Source organism: Centrocercus urophasianus, unplaced genomic scaffold, assembly GCF_019232065.1.
Source record: "Centrocercus urophasianus isolate 14NV4802_14NV808 unplaced genomic scaffold, USGS_Curo_1.0 seq_19, whole genome shotgun sequence".
NCBI classification, from domain to species: domain Eukaryota; kingdom Metazoa; phylum Chordata; class Aves; order Galliformes; family Phasianidae; genus Centrocercus; species Centrocercus urophasianus.
In genome coordinates this window covers 18,393,190-18,411,816 of record NW_024884744.1, presented here as the reverse complement: position 1 = coordinate 18,411,816, position 18,627 = coordinate 18,393,190, and the positions used below count along the sequence as shown (strand labels likewise).

Sequence of the window (18,627 nt, the reverse complement as noted above, 5' to 3'; positions counted from 1 at the left end):
TCCTTCTCCAACCCTGCTGACACTGCTCATTTTCCCAAGCCACAATGCATGGGGGGCTGCATTGAGTTTCTGCTGTGAGAAGCTGGGGCAGACTGAATGCCTGCCCCTACTGATAGCTGCTCTCCTAAACCTGCTCAGAGCAGCAAGCACGCTGTTACTTCTGCCTAAGCCCTGCAGCTGAGCAGCTGTGCTAACAGGCTGTATTCAGGCACCTGTAATGGTTCTGCTTAACTCCTCCCTGCTCTGCCCCCGGCTCCCAGACTATCTGGGCACTTGGCAGGAAGGTTGCAGCTCCTAAGGAAGTAGCCTGGATTTGATCTTTCCTACCCAAAAGTAAATCCAGCAGGGTGGATGCCTGGGAACTGTCTGGAGCCAACTGCTCAGAGCGACCATGCTGTCTGCAGGGAAAGGGCAGGGAAATGGTGCCTTGGACTGGGAAGGCAGTGGTGGCAGCGTTCAGGCTGGTCAAACTGGGGCCGCTGGAGAGAACTTCCTCTTCCTATCCATGGCAGCGGGGCAAGGACTGAGGGACACAATGTGTTTAAGTTATGCCATTCTCTCTAATTTCTAGCAAATATACAGCAGAAATATAGACCCCAAAAGACAGAATGGGAAACTAGAAAGCATCCCTGTGGCTCCCTCTGGTCTCCTAGGGATTGAAATTACTTGAGACATCCAGAAAAACATGTCCCTTCATCCTGGAGCCATCACAGCATTGCTGAAGAACTTGATGCATGTCGCAGCTGAGAGCACCCAGGCAGTAAACAAAGACCTGTGCTTTCAAATGAGGATCCTGCAGGCCTGGCCTACAGATGGCTGAGACAGGGTTGACATCAGCTCCCCAAGGAAGAAGCCTTTGCCTACAGTACAGTGTCAGTGCTGGGGAGGATGCTGGGGTGCAGAGAGGGGCAGCCTGCAGTCCTGGGAGCGCAGTGCTGCCTCCTCCTGGGGCTTTCCTGCCACAGGGCCTACACCCAGCAGCTCAGCAGCCCCACTGGACATCCCTACATCTCACATCTGTCTGTCTTCAGCAGGAGCTGAACTGGGTCTACAAAATGCCCTTCTGTGCAGCAATTGCCTCTTAGAGTGAGGCCTCAGCATGCAGATCACAAAGAGCATCAGCGGTCATGTATGGGACGTGGATGTCACCAAAGTGGAAGAGACCTCGGTGGCACCATTCCCTGCTTCCCAGGGACACATATTCCAACTTGAGGTGAAGTTGGCTTTGCAGTGAGAGGCACTAAAGGCCCCTTCCTGTGGCCGTTGGCTGCCCCTGCCCCAGGAGCGCTGCCCCTCTGGCAGGGCTGGGGCCACTGACCATTTCTCTGCTGGTTATTAGATTGTTCACGGCTCTCAGGTTTGTTTGAATAAGCTCTTTTGTCCTAATAGAGCTTTCCCACGTCTCTTCATTCGCTCAGCAGTCGCGTGTCCGGAGTCAAAGAGGAGCTGTGGCCACGGATTCCTAAAGGAACTTTTTTCAGAGCAAGACATCTGCGTTGGAGGGAATCTGCAAACATCTGCCACGCTTTCCCCATTTCCAAGGGCCTTTCTTTCCGTCTTAAAAACTGCAGGAACAGATGTTAAAAGTTGTTTTCTTTCTACAGGGTGTGAAATGCAGACAAATAGCAAAAAAGAAAACTCCGAGCGGCACTGACCCTTTTCCTTCTGCTTTTTGTGGAAAGCCCAGGAAAAAGGGAGGCTTTGTTTGCTATGGAGAATCCCCTTTCAGCGAAACCTGGCAGTGCGAAATGCAAAAGGGAAGCGGGAATTTGCAAAAAGCTCTCTCTTTAATGCTCCGTGCTCATTTGCATGTGCCTGTTTGGGCCATACAATCCCCAGCACAGATGTCAGGCTTCCCCTGAAAGGCAGCACGGCCCTCCCGCCCGTGCACCCCCTCGCTTGGAGCATAAAGGGTTCTGTCCTGAATGAGAGGTGTAAAATAACTGTTTACAGCAAAAGCTGCTCTTCTTTTTCACAGAAATGCTGTCTTACAAATGAACCTTGAAATGAACTCATTGCCAGCAGAAACCAGTGAGGCTCCGTGAGCAGGGGGCTTCCTAGAGCCCTGAACCTGCTGCCCAAGGGAGGAACGGGCATGGGCTGGGGCTGGGGTTGGGTACCTCTTCTGGTGTGTTTCAGAGCCTTTGGACAATACTGCATTCTCAGACACCTCTGCAATGCCCAGCTGAGCCAGGAACAGAGATGGCCTTGGGCAACCATGGGATGGTCGCTGTAGGACAGTGCGTCTTCTGTGTGAGATGTTGCTGGTGGGGGTGTGCTTTAGGAGCAGGGAAGGTGACTTCTCTTCTTCTCCACCAGCAAAGCAAAACCTGGCTAGAAGTCATGCAGCCACTTCTCCCAATTGATTGAAAAAAACCTGCAAAAAACAAAAGTTAAAGTCTTAAATGTTGGGGTTTGGCAGATGTGAAGAGCTTTCACACCAGACAGTGGAACATCCTTCCATTTTTTGTGCAGGGGACAGACCTGATACAAGGTGCCCATTCCCACTCCAGTGCTGCATCACAAAGAACAAGATACTAACTGTCCTCTCTGAGAGTAACAAACACCCATCTCAGGCTCTCCCTCATGCACCCCTACCAAGTAGGATGCTTATAAAACCGGACAACTGCATTTGGCTGACAAACAACCCCTGCCTGCACGATAACATGTCTGGGGACACATTTTCTTTATAAGCCCAGACAGTGCTGAGTGCAGACATGCTGGAAATGTTTGCATTTACACACAAACAAGCACACACACCCACACAGCGTTTAAGTGCAGGACGCAATGTCCTCGCTCCATTCCTGGGGTACATCACCACCTACGGCTGAAGGGGTGGAGTAAGGGCTCTGCAGCTGCAGCGTTGTGCTGGGTGATGGGAAATTCCAAGAGTGGATCCCGAGGGCTTTTGGAGCTTCTAAACCAACACAACTTCTTCCTGTCCATTTACATAAGGCGGCGCATTTGACACCAACTTGAAGGGCTTCACCTGGGTGACTCTGTAGGACACTGCCGGATCCTGTGGTTAGCAAAGCAGTTGTCAGAAAGCAAAAGCACAGCCATGAAAAATGCCTTCATGCTCCCCCTCAAAACCAGACAGAAGTAAGGAAACATAAAAGCATGTTCCCATTCTGTGCCAAGCCTTCTGCAAAGGCCCCTGTGCTTCTGCACTAGCATTTCAGAGGGCTGAAGCAAGCAGAAACACACCCTTCACCCAAAAACAGCAAATGCAGCATGAAAAGGGGGAAAACAAACAAGTAAAAATCCCACAGAATCAACAGGACTGCGTTCACCTCAAGGTTGGTTTGCTTCTGCAGCTGTCTGCAAGTTTAATACTAAATAGCACACAGCAACAACAAACTAGACGAGCTCTGTATTCCCTGCACATAGCTGTGTGCAACAGAGAATTCACATCCTCGGGAGGTCCGTGAAGTGCTCTCCCTGGAGGGTTTCTGTGATGGAAGCAAGGGTTCTATAGCTGCCTGCTGTCAACACTTTTTAATCGATCACTATTATCCTGCAATAACAATTCCTGCAGGAACTGGTCAATTCTCTATTGCCTGGGTTGCCAGTACTCTATTATCAAATTAAGAGGCTGCTTCAAGGACTGAAGATGCTCGAGGCTCAGGCTGGCAGGTAAAAAGCAGCGCTGGCTCAGGGGGACACAGGGGAGAAGAGAGGCAGAGACACATTTTCCCAGGTGTAACTCAACTGGGTCCCACCATTGTTTCCCTCCCTGGGAATCTGTGCAAATTGAGCAGGAGCCATGCAAGCTGCTCCGAGCACGCCCGTTTTGCTTCTCTTCTTCCTTAACAAAAGATCCCTACAAAGCAAGGCTTTGGAGGCCGGACATCTGTCGCCGTTTGGGGGGGCTGCCGCGGTCATTGAAAAGAAGCGGTGCCCTGTCAGCTTTGATTGATGGTCACAAACCTCTGGGCTCGACCCCTCGTGTGGGAAAAGAAGTCCCGCCAAGGCGAGTTCCCTTTCACATGCTAATTTTGGGTTATAAATACAGCGGAGGAGCGGAGGAGAGGCAAAGCGCCCGCCGGGACTGGCAGCACCCGCTGCCCGAGTGCCACCCGCCCCGTCCTGGCAGCGCCGGGCGGACAGCTGGATTACAATGACGGCCGCAGCCATGGCCGGCGGTGCACACAAGCTGCCCAGCACCAAGGAGGAGAGGAAGGTAGGAGCCCAGCGGGAGCCCCGCACAGGGATGGGTGCTGCAGATTGCTTGTGGGAAAGAGTGTTGTTTTTTTCTTTTTTCCTCTTACTATAAAGACGTTTTCTCTGAATTTAACCTGTGTAAATTTATTTTCTGCTTCCCTTCTCTGCCTTTTGGTTTCTGTTGGGTAAATTCAGGCTAATAGGGGTGGAAGTAAGAGAATTCAGAGCTAGCGTGACCCAAAGGACAGGCCCTTACCAGAGCTGGAGGCTCTCCATCAGTACGGACCTTAGTGAGCATCACGCCATCCCGCACTGGTTGCGCACTGCGATGTGGCTCTCCCAGTTCATGCCGACCCCAAGCTGCCCCCGTGAAACCCATGCAGTCCAGTTTCTTCCGTTCTCCACAAAAAATACATTATTGCAATTCATCCTCCTCTTGTTTAGGAGGAAGTTTTTCACCCACAGGGTGGTGAGGCACTGGAACAGGTTGCTCAAGGATGCTGTGGATGCCCCATCCCTGGAGGCATTCAAGGCCAGGCTGGATATGTCTCTGGGCAGCCTGGTCTGCTGGTTGGCAGTCCTACACATAGCAGGAGGGTTGAAACTAGATGATCATTGTGGTCCTTTTTAACCCAGGCCATTCTGCGATTCTCTGATTCTTTGATTCTCACCTGCAGTTAAGGAAACCCCTAATTGAACGGAAGCGCAGGGAAAGGATTAACAACTGCTTGGACCAGCTGAAGGAGACTGTGGTTGGTGCGTTCCACTTGGATGTAAGTGTTCATTTTGATGCAGATTATGTCCCTCTGCTGATGGAGACTGTTTGGCTTTTGGGGGGACGGGAGAGGGTCTCTGTATTTTGTGAAAATCCACAATTACCTCATGGCTTCCCAGCTCATGAACTCTTTCTTCATTAGCAGTCTAAACTGGAAAAAGCAGACATCCTGGAAATGACTGTGAAACACCTCCAGAACATCCAGAACAGCAAGCTGATTGGTAAGTGCCCCTTCTCTGCAGCCCCTGAGGCACAGGGCTGCACATTCAACCCCCAAGCAGTTCGGCCAAAGCCTCTTGCAAACGCCGCGCTGCTGCTCTGGGCTGGCTTTCACCACTAGATGGAGAGATGGAGCCGAACACATTTTAAACCACGGAAGATTTTCCTTCCACCGCCTGTTTCTCCTTTTGTTCCGTTGTGGCTCTGTCTGCCCACGGGCAGCAGGATGCTGGGGGCTGTCCGCTCCCTGCACTCTTCCCCGAGCCCTGCAAACCACGCACGTTCCTGTAAAGCATTAAACTAAGCTCAAATCCATGCAGGAATCAATCTGCTTTCTCCAGAAGTCAGTATCTGGCTCTTAAATAATAGGTGTTTCTGCATCTCCCGGTGTCTTTGAGGGGCCTCTGTGAGCACAGTGGCAGACTGGCAGGGGAATGCCTGCTAATACCCTGTGATATTGCTGCCCCAGTGGGAAACTCCACCAAGAAACCTGAGTGCTGTTACCTGCTCCAGCCCTGAGCCTAGCACTGTTCTCCCTCACGCAGAGCTTCTGTCCCCCCAGAGCAGCAAGGCACTGGCCTGTCACAGCCCCACAGTGGTATTGGTAGGAAGCAATAGGAAGCAATAGGCCCTGCATGGGCCAAAGCACACGGGGACCTGCTGAATGTGTTGAAGTGGGATGGCAGGCTTTGCACCCTTACCAACTCCAGTTGTCTCCTGTTCAACGCAGCTGACAGCAAAGTGGGCCTTGAAGCTCAGCAGAGGTACAGCACGGGATACATTCAGTGCATGCACGAGGTCCACAACCTTCTCCTCACCTGCGAGTGGATGGACAAGACGCTGGGGGCACGCCTGCTAAACCACCTGCTGAAATCCCTACCCAGGTCTGGAGAAGACACCTCCAAAGCAGCATTAAGTTCTTCGAGCCCGTCTCAGCAGCCTCTCCTGACTGCAAAAACCCCACTGAGTCCTAAAGGGAATACTCCCAGCACAAATACATCTCAGGAGCACTTCCACCCAGTGGAACACAAACAGGCTTTGAAAAATTCATTCCAACCACCCTCGCTGTCGGGTTTTGGCCAGGTCGATGCTGTGCCTCCCAGACAGGTCCTGCAGCCCAATTTTTCCCATAATAACCCTAGTATGGGGTCATTAGATATGTGGAGACCATGGTAAAATGTGTTTTCAAATGTTTATCCTAACCTTAGACACTCTTATGTATGTATCTTATAGATATGTTTCTTTACAACACTTGTGGAGCAGGTCTGCTCCCGTAGGTGTACTAAAGACCAGGGTACTTCAAGCCGAAGTAAACCTATGTGTAGCCTGCATTATAGAAGGCTGCTATTATTTTGTATTTATTTAATACATCTAAATTATTGTATAGAATCCTCTCGTGCTCTTTAGTGTATATTAATTATATAATGTTCTTGTCTTACATTCCTAAAATAATTAATGTTCTATCAATGAATATCAGATGATGACAACAACCCTCTCTTGCACCAAGCTCACCTCTGGGATCTCATGCAGCAGCTGACACCACAGAACAAAGCAGCAAACAGCCAATCTCCTTATTTTTGTTATTGTTACAACTATTCCTGTGCAACCATGGGAGATTTCAGTTCTGATTCCTGCAGGAATGCTGCAGTGCTGAAAACACAAAGGGAGAGACTTAGTTTAGACGTTATAAACTGTTTAGAAATATTCTCTGTATTGCTCAGTGTCCACACATTGTTCCTGAACATACTGACGCAACTGTTCAACAAGTGAGCTATGCGTATGTCACCTGTAGTTGCATTTAGAGATTGGCTTTGTTTATTTTCTAAATAAACTCTTGGAAGATAGCGACTGTGTTTCTCCCATCCTCCTTCTGCCTGCTCTGAACACAGTTGATGCTTTGAATAAAAGCAGTGTACACACACACACACACACACAGAATCACCTGGATCATGGTAACGTCTGTGAGTGACAAAAGAAGTTGGGAGCTGGGCTTGTCAACCTGCAGCTGTACTTTGGATTTGACTTACAAGAGCATTGCAGATGGACTCTGACAGGCAGAAGGCCAAACTCCCTGCAAACTGTACCCATCAGAGTGGGACAAACCCGCTCAGCTCGTGACATTCGGTCTCAGTTTTTCAACTCAAAGGCAGTTGAAAGCTCTTCACAGTTACAAGAAAACAAACACTGCTTATACAAATTAACGGCCACCCAGTTCAGAGGGGCTAATGATGCAGCGCCATCTATTTGATGATGCACTGAAAGAGTGAAAACCATCACCTCTGATTTAGCATTCTGTTCTGCTTAATAGAAAAAGGCAGCAAAGCCGCAGAGGCTCACAGGTCTTGATAACAGGCAGCCAAAGGGATCTTGGAAGAGAAAAGACACGAAAGGCAGGTGGCAGAGATTATCACACACACCGCTGAGGTCAGAGAAAGCTGCATGTGACCTGAGCACCCATTGCTGCACTGCTACAGGAACCTCCTCTGCCCAGAGCTGGGCCACAGGGCAGGTAAAGCAGCAGATCCCAACCCGGAATAGGGCCTGAAACTCACTGCTTTCTTCTCGATCATTTTGGTAATGCACCTTATCAACTTGTGGTAACCTCAGCGCTGTGCTGGGAGAGGGGCTAGGAAACACTAGTGTTCTCCTGTGTTTTGACAGCACGGACATAAGAACATACTTTTCCCTAATGCTGTAAATCCTCACTGACTATAATTATCAGCTTTGGTTACTGCACTGAAAAGAGATCAGTGAGAAATACGTATTTCTCCCCATTTCTGGCTGTTTACTCTGCATTTGGACATACTTTGTGCTCAGTGGGTTTTATTATTTCCTGTTTCTAATCGGTGCTTTTTTTTTTTTTTTCTTTCGTGGGTGCAGAGGGAATGGTCACACAGCAGCTGGAGAGAGCTTTAAAAATAGCAAAGTGAGACTGCAATGCTCAGCCAACAGCCTCTAGTACACGATGCTCATTTCTCAGCGCCTTCTTTTCCATCCAAGGGGCTCTTTTAAATGATCCCATGCCACGTTTCTAAGTTCCTGGTGTGCCTTTCAGTAAAGAAGGTGTTTCTTTAGGAAGGCAGATTACCCCTAACCCTTCACGCACATAAAGTCAGCTGCTACTTGTGTTTGACAGAGGAACCTGGTTATTGAGTTCAGATTCACTGGGCTTTATCAGAACCAGAACGGTACAAGAGCAGTACTGCTTCACTCTTTGGTACGGGCACCTCCTCCCCAACAACCAAAAAGTACTGTCAGCTGTACCATCTCTCCGGGAAATAAGTGTCCAAACATCTGCACTGGGCTCTGGCAGCAGTGCCTCCTGGCTGCTGCTGTGCCCCATTGCAAGCAGGGCTCAGCCTCAGCTCTGCACTGCAGCACAGCTCCCACCGGGGGCTGCATGCAGAAGGAATGAGAGGTTTGAAGGCACAGAGGTGCCACACACTCAGATCTCAGCCCTCAACCCAATCCACACAGTGGAAGCAGTCAAGACATGCACCCAGACCAGATTGCTCAGCATGGGTTCAGCCAGGCAGACCTGTTTACTGAAGGCAGCCTCCAGCTGTGTCCAACCTCACACAGAGCATGGAGCACACGGGCTGGGACAGCCTGCTGCCTGTCTGAGCTTTGTGCCCTGCCAAAGTGCTGCTCCAAATGTGTATTTGTGAGCTGAGAGTTAAGAGGCCAGTCCCGATGTACATGGGGAGTGGCTTCTGCTCCCAGGTAACAGCCATAGGGCGAGAGGTGATGGCCTCGAGCTGTGCCAGGGCAGGATCAGGTTGGACACTAGGAAAGAATTCTTCTCAGAAAGAGCAGTGAGGCACTGCACAGCTGCACAGGGAGGTGGGGCAGTCACTGGAGGCATTCACAGCTGTGGAGATGTGGCACTGAGGGACGTGGGCAGTGGGCATGGTGGGGTGGGCTGGGGTTGGACTTGAGAACCTTAGGGGTCTTTTCCAACCTTAATGATTCTGTGATCCTATGATTCCTATGTCCTATGAGGACAGCTGGACCTGAAGCTCAGGACTCCTATGCAGCTTCAACACAAAGCAATTAAAGATTTATGCAGTAATACCATGAGCACAAGTAGACAAAACACTCCCGTACACAGCAGCTCTGGTCATACAAACTGCATTCCCAGAGCAGCTCTCACTGAAACCAACAGGAGAACTCCCACTTCTTTCTCAGGAAATGGGACTGAAACCTTTCCCAAGTGGGAAGGCACAGAGGCTGATGGGTATATAACAGACTCATGACTGCTCAGCACACAACCCAGGCTCTGCACTTTCCCTTACTTCTCCCTTTGCTCCAAGGACACCAGAGCAGCCCCCTTCTGACCACGCAGTCCCACAGTCACTCCCAGCAATCGGGCCAAGCTGCTCCAGGGGCTGAGGAGTGGTTCTGAGCCTCTGCAGACTGTTACTCATGGTAGTCGAGCACTTTGCTTAAAAAAAGAAGCACAAGCCACATTCTCAGAGTGCTCACCTTGTGAGAATGAGGCTACAGACCGCTGCATGACCTCTGCAGGACCTGCAGAGGGGCTCCTAATCCTCTGCACTTAAAAGCAGGTGACCCTGCAAAACCTTTGCGAAAGGAGCAGAACACTGCCAAACTGCTTTTAAGTACACAGCAGTGATTGTTAGTGCCAGCAGTTAGATAGCACTGTACTCCTGAGGGGAAGCAGGACACCGAAGACTTCAGCTTCCCTTTATATGTGTCACTATCTCACAGCTTCCCATGTATACATTCCCATCCTAACAGAGCCTTACTCGTATTTCATCTCACGAGATGTAACGTGCTGAGAACCTAACCCGAAGTCAGTCACATTTGTCAGAGCCTTCACACACTTATGAATAAAGTAGCAGAACTGAAACCAGCTCTGGATCTGTGCTGCAGAGAGGTGTTGTTTGTACATCTCAGCCCTCTAAGAATGCAGTTTGCTGCCCCAGGCACTAATTGCAGACGTACCAGAGCCTGGGAACTCCGTCTGCTTCTGGGACTGCTTTGGTCCTTGCATTGGGTGTCACCAATCTTTCTGTGCGTTTGGAGTTAAAGAGCTTGTTAGAACATTTCCATCACGTTTTCTTTGGCTAACACAACAAATCAAATGGATTTTTACAGCTCTCTTCAGCCCACTGCCTCCTGTCAGCAGATGGGCTCTGCCAGCACCCTAATGGGATTACATGGGGTCCTGGCCAGGCTCTGAGGAGCCATCTGTCACTGCCCAGAGCACTGACCCCACTGAGGCAGCAACCCCCAGCTCCCCCTTAGCCCAGAGCTCGATGTTCCTCCCCTGCACACCAGGAGTAATGTACTCTCTTAGGAAAGCTGTATTTTCTACCTCCTGGGAACTGAGAAGGAAGAGATAAGCATTCCACAGAACAGCAGTTTCGCAGGACAGAGAAGGGAGCCAGCAGAGCCATGGCTGAGCTCCTTGTGCCAGAGGAGCTCCCACTGCAAGGCAGAGCCAACCTGCACACTGGAACTCCCCTGGGTCCGTCCAGGCTGTGGGAACAGCCACTCGGGAGCAAGCAGAGAACCCCAAGCTTCCCTACCCCTGCCCTACTAACACTTAGCCTATGTGAGTGCAAAGAACAAAGCAAAACGCTCCAAGATATGCACTCTTCCCACCACAAAGGCTGTGAGAACAAGCAATCCACATGGGATAGCAATCGCATCACCTCGTGCCCTCCTGAGAAGTGCTGAGATATCACTTTGATAGGTGTGAGAGGAGAACCACCCGGTCACTGACCACAACCAAAGCAATACCCAGACAGACAGGTTCTCCCAGCCAGACATCCTGCGGTCAATATTCCCTGGGGAAAAGCAGCGCGGTGCCTCCCGGTGCTCCCTGCTGCTCAGCACTGCACGCAGGAACACTGACTGGGAGACCACTGCAGCAAGCCAAACCTCTGCTCTCCTCGGCCATAACATCTGAGGGAATCTGATGAATCTGGGGAAGAAAGGCAAGAGCAAGCTTTCCAACACAGACCCAGATCTTGAGAGGAAAGCTCTGAGCCCCTCAGCTCAGCTTGTCTCCTCCATAGAGCTGGGCTGGCTGTCAATAGCTCTGAGCCGATGCAGTTCTAGAGGAGCAACACAGAGTAGTAGTGAAGGGACTGGTATGGGCCATGGGACATCAGCCTTGTTCTAAGCCCAGCTCTCACTTCCATCTCTCCACACCTGAATGTTTCTCATCTCCTTCTTGGAAGAGATGACTGCACTCATCTTTGAGATCTCTAGATGAAAAGCATTAACAACATGCCAAGGGCTGCACAGATAAAAGAGGTGAGGCAAGACTTTAGAAGCATCTCTCCAACCCACTATCGTATGAATCATGTCTCCTCTGTCATTCTAACTCCAGCACTCACCTCTTCAAAGTCCATCTGCACAAACATACTCCTGTTACTGCTGGAGCCTTCCTCCAGTGCTGGCAGTGCAATTGGGTGTGATAGAGGAGATCAGGTGGCTGAATAAGCAGCTCTTGAGGCCGTTACATCTATTGTGGATGGTTCTCAAGGGCCTCCAGCCAGACTGAGCGAAACCTGTGGCCATGTGCGTGGCTCACAGCTCCCCAGAGGACCTGCTGCTGCCACCCCATTCTCCACTGTGGTGAGAGTACACTTGGTGCAAGCTCAGATCAGAGCATCTGATTGAGTTTCAACCAAAATAAACCCCGTCTGCATGCATGGACACCATGCAGCATGCAGAGAGAGCAGACAATTAGGAAATTTGCTTCAAAACCACACGAAGGCCCCAAAGAAAAACACCAGTATAGCTGGAGCCTACGTGCTCACAATTCCCATTGGTTTTCTAGGGAAACATGGCTACTCTGAACTAGGTCTAAAGCATTTCTGTAAACTTTTGGTTTTACAGCTTCAATCGCAGCCCCTCAGGGAGGAATTCACACACCTTCCACCTTTCATCCAGTTGTCTGTGTCTATATCCAGCTCCTGGCACACAGATCAGAGAGGCCTCACCCAGCATGCAGGCAGGCATTCCCTTCCCTAAACAAGGGGCAGGCGTTCCTCCAGCTGCCTGATACCTCCATCCAGAAAGTCAGCCCACGCTACTACTGGGTATCAGAGCAAGCCTAAGAGGGAAGGATCTGCCTGCCAAGGGCTCACTGCTCCACCTAAATTGCCACTGGAACAGCAGTGAATGTTTATAAGAGCTGAAAAACCTTTTGTGGCTGCTATCCTGATGGGAGCAGGCTTATGCTCACGTGCCTCAGTGCCATCCCCAGCCAGAGATCCTATGTCCTACAGCTGTGATGTGAGCTGTCAGTGGTGATGCCCTTGTTCCATGTGCTTTCCCAGCTTTGACAGTCCTCATTTCAGCCTCATCACCACTGCACAGAAAGGCAAAGGGCTGAGCAGGAGAGGGTTCTCACTGCCTGCCCTGCTCAGAGCCAAAGAACATCTGTGGCTGTGTTGAGACCCCAGGAGCTCACGTTGCTGAGCAGCATAGGGCTGACCTGGTGATGGTCACCACACCAGGGCTCTGCACTCTGCTGATACGCCTGGCTGCCATCACTAAGATTCCTTCCAGTACATGTGAAATGCCCCTTTCTATAAATATATCACTGCAGTACGCATTTATTTTAAGGGACATTTCAGTAACTCAACATCTAACAGTTTCCATGGCCCATGTATGTCCACGTGTGTGTGGCTGGGTGTGTGTACATAACATCTGAGTATTTTCAGATAAAAGAAGGCTAAAAATGCAGAGTATTTCTACATTCCCCTGCTTCTCTAGCACCCTCAGAACCATCAGTTCCTATTTAGCACCCTTCTTAAACACCTAAAAAAAAAAAATCCTTCCAACAGCAGTTGTTTTGCACCAGCCATTCCCAGCGACAAAGTGCAGTGTGTACACATTATATAAAGGAGACACTGCATTCCTCCTGGGAGAGATAACAAGCCACGGGGGAGGAATGCTTTCCCCAGCATGTCTGTGCACGACCTGAACCCAAACACAACCAGCATGCCACTGGCAGCTCCCCAGCAGATGACTCCTAAAGAGTTTGAATGCGAGGCAAAGTGGTGTAAAGGATCAACCAAAATGTTCCCGTGCAGACAGAGTACAGAGGTGGAAAGAGGTCACTGCACAGCACAGGCTGGGGGTACACCGCTGTTTTAGGATGTGGGTTCTACATAGAGCTCAACTTAGGCTTTGGATGCTGAAAGCTCTGGTTCTGGGGCGCTCCTTGAATTTGCTTAGGAAGCAAAAAAACCCTCAGACTATGGATCATGGAGACAGCAGTGACTGAACAGGAGATGCAGTGCAGCGGTTGCCAATCAATTGATATGCATCCAGAGACTCACCTGCACTTACCAGTTTTGCTGGTGCATCCCTAATGTTGAAACTCCCCACTACAGCAAAATTGAGGACTGGAATCTATAAATCAGACAAGTACAATCAGCCTCATTTACCCAGCACTTTCATGCTGGTATAACTGGAAGGGATTGTGCAGTGAAGCGGTGTCATTACAATAAAACAAATAAACAAACCTTTACCACCATTCTGTGCCAACCAAACTTTAAAGTGTGAATCTGCAAACCAGAGACAGAAGATTATTGCCTGTGAAGAGCTCCCATCTCTGGGGTGAAACAGAGAACCAGCTCTACGCAGAAGGTGCTTTGGCTCAGGTTAGCAAGCAAAAGTACTGTAAGCAGATGGCAATGGGGGAAGACGACAGAGAAATAGAAGAGAGCTCTTAGCTCTCTTCTTAGTGATGTTTTGGCCACTGTTACTCCAGGACTTGTGTATTTGATCTCTCTGAGTTATGGGAGGTATGTGTTAGGTATCTGGCAGCCAAGCCAGACACCGGAGTCTCCCTGTTTGCACCATTCCTTGAAATACCTGTTAAGATGTAAGAAAACAAGGTTCACTTGAGATGAGACCAGAAGCCCACCTAATACAGCATCTATTGCTGATGGGTGTAGGCACAGAGCGAGGCAGAGTGTGTGGAGCTGCTGTTCTACAGCACAGCCCTCTGCTTCCAGCAGGGAAAGGACTGCCCTGCAGCACCTCCTCTCCTCACAGCCTGCCCTGAGCTGCCCGGCCTCAGTATGAGGGCAAATCTCTCCTTCTGGACAGGACTACATCCTCCTCAGGCACCCAGATCTTTCTGATGCAAAGCAAAAGCGAGTTCAACAGTCAGAGCACGTAATAGCTTGCTCCTTTGTTAATGGTATCCATTTGCACAATGCCTAATTACAACCCCTGTATATTGAAATCGGAGTTAAGCAGGGCCAAAATCTGAAGACTGTGGAGACTTGAATTTCAGAGCACTAATGCTGAGGTTCCTATTTTAAGTCTGGTCAGATTTAGGGCTGTCAATCAAAGGGTCACGTTGGCCTTCAAAGGCTGCGGTGCCATGAGGAATTTCCTGGTGCTGAGCATCCTGGCTTAGCTGCTGTTCTTTAGCAGGATGGAGCTGGAAGGAGGAAGCTGGGGGACCAATCACCTCCATCTATCAAATACTCAAAGCTCAGTGCTCTTGTGTGGGGGATATAAAAAAGTATTCACCCTAATCTCATTTTCAAAGTGATGGTGTTGTTTTAACTTCGTCCCCGTGGAGAGGGTATGCAACAAAGCAGAACCTCATCTGTTGTAAAGCCATGAATGCTGGTGTCTGCAGCTTGAAAAGCAAACCCATCTCCTCCCCTGCAGATAACATGGGCCTTGTACCAGGCTCATGAGCTCTTTCCAAAAGCCATCTGTAAGTGGAAAGCATGGCAAAGGCCCCCAGTTCTGAGGGAGGGAGCTACTCCCCTTCTGCCAAGGCGCAGTGAACCATCACCAAACTTCTGCCTGCTGAAAGGACTCAGGGGTTGTGGTGTTGGGGACTGCACAGCTTCAGCTCTTCCCACCCCAAATCCAGACACAGGGCTGGAGATCTGGCAGGCAATTTCCACTGGGATTTGTGAACTGCAAGGCAAGGCCCAGAGATACTAGCAGGGCATTCTTTACACTCACCCCACGGACACAGTCCATGGGCAATGCTCCTGCTGCCTCCACCTCTGAGCAGCCCCAGCAGTTTCCCTGTGCTATAGGAACAGTGGCAACCTCAAAGCCAAGCAGCCTTGCAGGCTTTCTCCAGAAAGGAGCATCCAAGTGAGAAGCATCCCACCTAATGTGGACTTCCCCCAAGGGAGAAAACATTAAGGAATGGGCAGGAAAAAACGGAGGCATGTGGAGCTGGCTCATGCTCCTACCACCACTTTTGGGAGACTCAATGCCTGCATGTAGGGCTCCCAGCTGCCCTGCCAGGAACCCTTTCCTCCAGCGTTTTCACCACACCTTGTGATCCTAACATTTATTCTCTTTTGCAGATCTGCACCCACATGGAGCACAGCTCACCTCATCTGCCTGAAAGCACTTCTCAGGTCAAATCAGCAGTGCCTAATCTGGAGGGAAAAGAAACCAGTTCAGAGCTGAATTTTGGCAGTTTGTCTACCTCGCTCTTTCCCCAGTCCGGGGGAATTTGGGGTTCTGCACAACATACTCTACCATACAATATACATGATGCTCCAGGTTCCCACAGCAGCTCAGCCCATCGGGAGCCCTGATTTGTTTTCTGTTTTCTTTCATTTGTGTTACACAAAGACAGATTGGTAAACAAGGAGGTGAAGTGTCTCCTGAGAGAGGTGCAGCACAGCAGAGGAGGGGAGGAGGAGCTCCATGCCAGTCTCTGAAACTTTCATCTTTTTGCCTGGAAATTTGGCAAGGCCAAAAGCAATGGTGGGCAGCAGTTGTGCTGGGCTGGAGTCGTCACACCTCCGCAGCAGTATCCGGAATCAGAGCGCAGCAAGGGGCTCATCTGCAATGGTAGCTGCTGGGGGATATCCTGATGGGGAAAGGGTTTCTGTGTGGTATGGCAGTCTGTGTTTGCAGGAATACAATAACCACATAAATACACCGGGGACTCACCCAGCTGGCGGAACCGTGGCCGTCTCCTGCAATTATACCTGACATACGAGAGATGGGATGCCAGCTAGCACCTGCCCTGTGTTTATACAACAGTGCAGTACGACAGCTGCTCTACGCTCCATGCATCCTAGACTGCTTGCAAGGTAAATAGACCAAGTACAGGATAACCTGAAATTGCAGGCAGCTGAGGGCAAGCCCTTGGTGCTGTTGCCATCTCTGAAAAGGAGGGGTGCAAGCACAGGACCTTTATCAGCGTTGGCAAGGTTCTCTGAGAGAGAGCTACCAAAATGCTGATGTCTGTGTATATTTTCTTCTCAAGAAGCCACATCTCTTCCTTCTTTTCTTCAAGTCGGTGCTGTTTGCAAAAGTTAAGTGAAACCCTGAAATCATGCTGAACCAATTGAGAAACAGACCTCCACTGACAGCTCTGCTGGAAGCACTGATTGCAAGAGATAGTGGTGCCTCTAAAAGCTGAGCAGAGTCAGATTTCAGTGCCAGTGATCAGTGCACACAGTGCAGGCATACACGGCTCCACCTGTAGCTCTTTACAGAGCAGGAGCTGGGTGTTGGGGCTCCTGTACCGACAGTGCAGGAGGTGAGGAGTGCTTTGCCCCATTCTCCTTAAAAGAGAAAGCAGGAGAGTAGCTAGTGCAACCTCAAGCAAAAGCTTGCGGACTTTCCCCCTGCTATTTTTAATTGCTGTTTGAATGATCAGTTATGATCAGTTTCTTTCCCATCCTCCTCTGCACTCTGAATCAAGTGAAAGGAAACTGCTCCAAACCTCAGTGATTCCTCAGGCTTCAAACCATCACTGGCTTTATGTAGGGCAGTTGTATCTGAGGAAATGAAGGGTGATAGAGAGAAATTACATAATCACAGAATCACTGAGGTTGGAAAAGACCTCTAAGATCCCCAGCTCTGACCCCAGCCCACCATGTCCACTGACTATGTCCCTCCATGCTGCATCTCCACAGCAGACTGGCTCTGAGCAGGCTGGATTTCACCAGGCACACTGAGCTGCTGTGTACAGTGCTTAGGCTACACGAAGCCCTGTTAAATGCAGTGCTGCTGAACTCAGTGAATCTCTGGGTAACAGAGTACTCACAAATATAGCTGCCAAATATAGCTGCTGGGAGATGAGACAAACACCCCATGGATTTCCATGGGACCACAGAAAACCTGAAGCCAGAGCTGAGGTGTGAGGATTTCAAGTTGACAGCTGATTTCAGTGCGTACCTTTAGTGCTGCATCAGAGACAGATTTCATCAAGAGACAATGGAAGGAACTGAAAGACAAAAACCAGCAGCAAAGCATTTCCACGAACAGCAAAGCCACAAGTACCTACAGCCCTGCACCACGTGTGTCCCCTGCTCCCTGAGAAAGGCTGTGCTAGCACTGCTGCTCACCACAAGTGGAACCTTTCTTTCACCCCGCCACCTCTTTTCACAAACCTGTAAGAGTTTAATGCATTACTCTGACTTTGTGTCCCATGTGGCTCAAACTGCCCCAACAGGTTCCAGTCACTAGGGGTGAAGGGAGCAGAGAAACTTTGGAGGGAGCACACACACGTACACACACGTGCATGCATGGCATGGTGCAGCTGTGCTCAGCTCATTTCTTTAGATTTGGGCTAGGAAAGAGCAAGCAGGGGCTGCACAGCACCAAACCCATCTGCTCAGTGCAGCTCCTGGGCACATGGATGGCTGAGCCCCAACAGGAGCGTGGCAACAAGCCAATTGCTCCCACTTCAAAGCTCTGCGCAGCAATCAGATTGTCTGTTGGCTTTTATTACACTGCTATTGCTTGCGTGGTGAATTCCATACCGGGAATGTAACGATAGACAGGCCAGGATTGCCTCGCCAATGGTAAAGTTCAGGTACAGTGTGTAGCCAATAAAGAGTTCCATTCAGAAATGGCAGCTCTCGGTTCCAGGAGACCTGGGGATCTCAGAGGTCTTTTCCAACCTTAATGATTCTGTGATCTCTCCTCCACCTCTTCTCCACAGGTTGGAAGGAAGAAAGAACAAGGGAAGGGGAAACAAAGAAAATGTCTTAAGAAGGGAAAGGAAAAATAGAGCAGCAAGGAACTGTGCAGGAGAGCAGCAGAAGGGTGGGTTGTGGCTGCATGTGCCGGCTGCCTGCCACGTGGCTGTGGGGAAGTCATGGCCTTTCTCCACCTCACTTTTCCAGTCTGTGGAATTATTTAGATAACAGTATTTGCAAACTAAAGAACAAAAGTACTATATAAAACAAGTCTACTTAAGCCCAAGTGGCTTCTGTTTGCTGTATTTAGAAAAGGGCCCGGTTCTCTCTGTATCTTTCATAAACAAAACACAGCCAATCATCTTCAGCTAAAATTAAAGACTTGTTTTCTTTGACAACAGCTCTGACACATCTAAAGCCCCGCAGTGACCCTAAGGTGTAAAGTAACCTGTCAGTCCTTGTAGTGTTACACCACTGAAGGGCACAGCAAAGGAGATAACAGCCTTCAAATACTATGGAGAGCCCGGAATTGCCCCATAGCAACAAGCA

At 49.9% G+C, this 18,627-nt stretch overlaps 1 protein-coding gene across 1 annotated transcript; it reads left to right on the top strand.

Annotated features, from left to right (window-relative positions):
* The first annotated feature begins 4,118 nt into the window (after window positions 1–4,118).
* LOC122161229 (transcription cofactor HES-6-like) lies at window positions 4,119–6,334 on the top strand. Its single transcript, XM_042820466.1, has 4 exons — window positions 4,119–4,183; window positions 4,842–4,937; window positions 5,082–5,160; window positions 5,889–6,334. Exons 1-4 carry the CDS (start codon window positions 4,121–4,123, stop codon window positions 6,332–6,334), a joined length of 684 nt encoding a protein of 227 aa, XP_042676400.1. The 5' UTR covers window positions 4,119–4,120.
* The last annotated feature ends 12,293 nt before the right edge of the window (window positions 6,335–18,627 follow it).